General features: G+C 35.6%; 1 protein-coding gene across 1 annotated transcript in view; it reads left to right on the forward strand.

The window, feature by feature from the left end:
- FGGY (FGGY carbohydrate kinase domain containing) overlaps positions 1–4,551 on the forward strand; it is a 77,736-nt gene that overhangs the window by 68,803 nt on the left and 4,382 nt on the right. Inside the window, exon 8 of the mRNA XM_015821623.1 lies at positions 3,737–3,798. Within this exon, the coding sequence (XP_015677109.1) occupies positions 3,737–3,798 (62 nt within the window). The remainder of the gene's footprint in view (positions 1–3,736; positions 3,799–4,551) is intronic.

Genomic DNA, 4,551 nt, shown 5'->3' on the forward strand with positions numbered 1-4,551 from the left:
ATGATCAGACATTTGAATCTAGTCTTCTGTATTCTTTTTCATGATGACCAAAATGTTACACTTGAACAGGACAACAATATAATTGTTGTCATAAATTCTACATTCTGCCAAAGACATTAGAAATTTGAGATAAATAGGTGGGCTTGAGGCTTGAATCCCATGACTTCTTTTAAAGTATTTCTTTTGAGAAGGCAATCGGCTTTGATAACTACAGATTTCTTTTTCGTTTACAAACCTGTACCCTTTACCTCTTACATTTCTCTCCTTCACGGAGCACGATGGCTCAGTAGTTAAAGACCCTGAGCTTGTCAGCTGGAACAGAATGAGCTCCTGTTACTCGCCCAGGCCTGCCCACCGAGCAATGCAAAAGCATGCAAATGCAAGTAGATAACTAGATACCACTTCAGTGGGAAGGTAACAGTATTCCATGTGCCTCAAAGTATAGTCATTCTGGCCACATGACTATGGAAATGCCTTCATACAAATGCCCCCTAGAGTCAGAGACAGGAAATCTTTACCTTTATACATACCACACACACACACACACACTGCGTAGCACTTTAATAGGTTGTAGTAATTCCTATTAAAGAATCTATTTGCTAACTGATTGTATTTTACTGTGAGGTAAAATCCAAATAGAATGAAAGGTGCTATAGTTATTAAGGTGATAGAAAGCCATCAGGAAGATCCAGGTTTAAGTCCATTAAGACATGGAAGCTTACTGGTAGCCTTGGGCCAACAAGTCACTCTTGGCCCAACTGACTCTGCAAGCTATTTGTGAGGATAACAGTTGAAGAGGGAGTAACAATATTAAGAGCTGCCTGGATAACTCCTATTCTGTAGATGGGGAGGACTGTTGGTTTATGGTAGCACTAGGTAGGATTCTTTGTGTCTGATGAAGTGAGTTGCAGCTTAATAAAACATATTCCTTCCAGTAAAATGTGTAGGTTGGAAAAGGTGCTACTAGCTTTCTGATTTTTCCTCCCTCTCAAATGTCTTACCCTAAAATGAGCATTTGTGACTGAGAGTAGCTAATGAAATCTTTTTGTTAACACTGTGGCCTGATTCACTCCTCTTCATTTCTAACTATATTTAAATGCAGTGCATCAGTTAAGGTGGACTGGCAAAAGGGAGATCCTGATTTTGATCCAGCCTCAGCTATAGGAGCTCACTATCCCAAAGTACACAGTAATTATGGTGGGAGATATTTGGAGGAGGGAGTGCTATGGACACTGATTGACACTCCTGAAGAAAGCATGAGTTATAAACCAAACAACTTGAGGAAGCAGGTATATATAATCTACTTAAGTAAACCTACTTAGTATATTAAATAAGTAAAATATAATTGCTATAAGAATGAATAATGACCACAACATATCAGAGTGTTAAGCCTTAAGCAAATTAAGATGTGTGGTTTAATGTACTTAATCCTGGGCTGGATTAGTCATTTGCTTCCTTAAGCAAAAAGTTTGTGAATATTTCTGCAAAGTCAGTTCTCTCATATCAATAACTTGTGCCAGATTGAGCACTCTTTATGATATTGTGAAAACAATTACACAGCAGACAACCTAGACATAGAGAGACAGAATGTGAATATCTCAGTAGAAATTAAATTATTGGTTTCTTTCATTCATTCCCTCTATATGTGCTAAAGAAAGAGGAGGACTAGATTTGATGGCCCTAAACCTGATGTTCTTGTGTTTTGCTACTTCCAAATATTTGCAAAATATTGCATTATTATACTTAGTTAGACTTCCAGCTAATTAGAGCCTAAGTGAGTTTGGCCCCATCCTTGACAGCCATCCAGAAGTCCCTCAAAGTGCGGTTATGTCAATGAGTTTGCAGATCTCAGAGAAATAGAGAATTGTTGAGATGGCTTCATTGTCTAAGGCTGTGGGATTGTGTCTAGTGTGTGCAGGACATATGATGCAGTAATATATCTTGTAGGAACTCCATTTTTATATTTCTGGGTATCGGTACTATATCCATAGACATGATTTTCTATTAAGATGAAACAAACTTAACATTCTTATTAAAATCTTCATCATAAAACACGATCAGCCAAACACCAACACTTCACCATTTCATATATGTAGCATATGTGTCACATGAATGTAACCAAAATCATTTCAGTAGTGCTTGCTTTTCAATATATAATATAGAATGAAAAAAATATTGAGTTCTAATAAAAGACTGGAAGTCAGGTGAAACACATGCTGGGACAAGCTGGGCTGCCCTTGAAGACTATCCAGAAGCTTCAGCTGGTACAGAATGCAATGGTGTAGCCATTGAACAATGCACATTACACCTCTACTCTGCGAGTTTGCCAGTTTGCTTTCAGATCCAATTCAAGGTGCTGGTTTTGACCTTTAAAACTCTGCATGGCATGACCATGTTTTATTCTAGGGATGGTATATTTGTTTTTGTAATTTTTATTTTAATCTGGATTTTATATTTTTATGTAGCCTGTTTCTATATTTATTGTTGTTTGATTGATGTACACTGCCTGGAATCACATTTTGTGAGATGGCTGTACAAATTTGATAAATAAAGTTTTTTGGTTAAAAATGCAAGCAAGTAGCATTAATATAAAATGTTAGCATTGAAGAAAAGGGGGGGAAATTATCCAGACATCACTTGACCATTTTTCTTGTTTTGACCTCTTTTGTAACTTTTTATTTCATTTTACAAATGTATATTTGATGCATTCCCAAATTACACTTGGATGACTTGAAAATATGTCAATAAGAAAAAGTGATGGGTTCTTTATATCTCTTAAAGGGCTTAGTAAAAAGAAACATTTTGGGCCTGCATCTGAGTTATAATTAGGATGGAGAAAGCCTCAATTCCAATGGTAATTGTTTTCACAAGAAATTAGTACTCTGGTGGAAAAAAGTTGTATTGATTGTCAATGTAAAACTTACCCAGAGCATAAGTAGCAAAGGTGCCCACTGAAGATCTGTAAACCTAAAGTAGATTTTATGGGAGTACACAATCCAATAGGCATGGAGAAGCTGGTTCTGTAATTGGTTTTGGACTTCATTTTCTATACTCATTGATGACAGTCAGTGTTGGTTGGAGCAGATGGAGATATAGGCCACTTGTTCCCAATGCTTTCTGCATATTAATTTGTTAAAACAACAGAATATATTCGAAAACTACTATTACCTCATTCACTTGGCAGAGAAAGGATTCATGGCACTTTAACAGATGATACTAGCAGTCCAGCTCTTGAAAAAATAAAAGCAAAGGACCAGGCTTCATGTATGCTTGGCACAAATTAGTCCATAATCTTAAGTTGAACTGAAATTAGCAAAAGGAATTAATCAAAACTAACCCAATCTGTTTTCAGTGAAATTTGGGAATAACATATATTTTAATTTGGTTGAAGACAAATAATAATTTCCCAAAATTATCAAAGTCACATGGATAGATGCATTTATTTATTTTTAATAATTTCCACAAGATATTTTATTCAAATTCTAAATTAGTCACTATGCTTGTTTGTTTTTTTTAAAAAGTGTAAAAACTCAGATTACTTCATGGTTCCAGGATATTTGGCTTACTTGAGTAATATGTTTGCCATTGTAGAGTGGGAAAACTATATTTCAAATCTCTTGTCTAGGCTCGTCAGTGGTCTGTTTAATTTCTGAAACATCTATGGCTTTTTTTTAAAAAAAACACAAGAATGTTAAACTGAAACAGGCAACTTTGTATTCTGTTGATCTTTGAACAGGATGCTATGGAGAAAATGGAGAAAATTGGGCGGATTGTGCTGCCAAACCACAAGGATAAAAGGTAATAGGATTTTTCAGTGAGTTTTGTTTGTTAGAGAGTTATAAAATTGCATAAAGCTATTTATGCTGGGAAATGAATTTTTATCCCTTTGTTCTTAAATATCCATTTTTTAAAATATAACTTAGGAACATGTGGCCAAAAAATTGCAACCTGATGTGTAAGATGGTTTAAAAAAGATATATGTTGTTCTGAATAATATATCAGGTGATCAGCACATGCTAGGAAATCCATGTGTATTTCTCCATTCTAACTTGTTGAGGTAGTAATAGAACTTTTTATGGAAAAAAGAAAGCTGGTTCTCTTTCTCTATAGTTGCACCTTGATTATTTCACCAGTTTTTAACAATATCTGTGTTGCATCAAGTAGAAGAAATTAGAAAGACAACAATAGTTAAGGAAGTAATTCCCCCATCAGTTATCTCTCTGCTGCAAGTCTCTCCCTATTTTTGATTTCCACTAGAAAATATTGCTGGGATTTCCACGTTCATGTGGGGCCATATGAATTATGGTATGTTGGGGATGGTTGTCACCGTGTAATGTTTTTTAAAGTGCTTATTGTGAACACATCGCCCTCCCCCTTCCAATCTTCCTTCTTTTGTCTCTTCTGCTCCTAGTCCTGACATGGAATAGAGGGGGTAAGGGCCCACAAGAGTTGATGGAGGAACATACGATGACTCAATTTTGTCATTTGTCTCTTCTTCACTTTAATAATAATGATGATGATGATGATGATGATGATGATGATGATGATGAT

This window comes from Protobothrops mucrosquamatus, unplaced genomic scaffold (assembly GCF_001527695.2).
Source record: "Protobothrops mucrosquamatus isolate PMUCROS unplaced genomic scaffold, P.Mucros_1.0 scaffold1366, whole genome shotgun sequence".
Taxonomy (NCBI): domain Eukaryota; kingdom Metazoa; phylum Chordata; class Lepidosauria; order Squamata; family Viperidae; genus Protobothrops; species Protobothrops mucrosquamatus.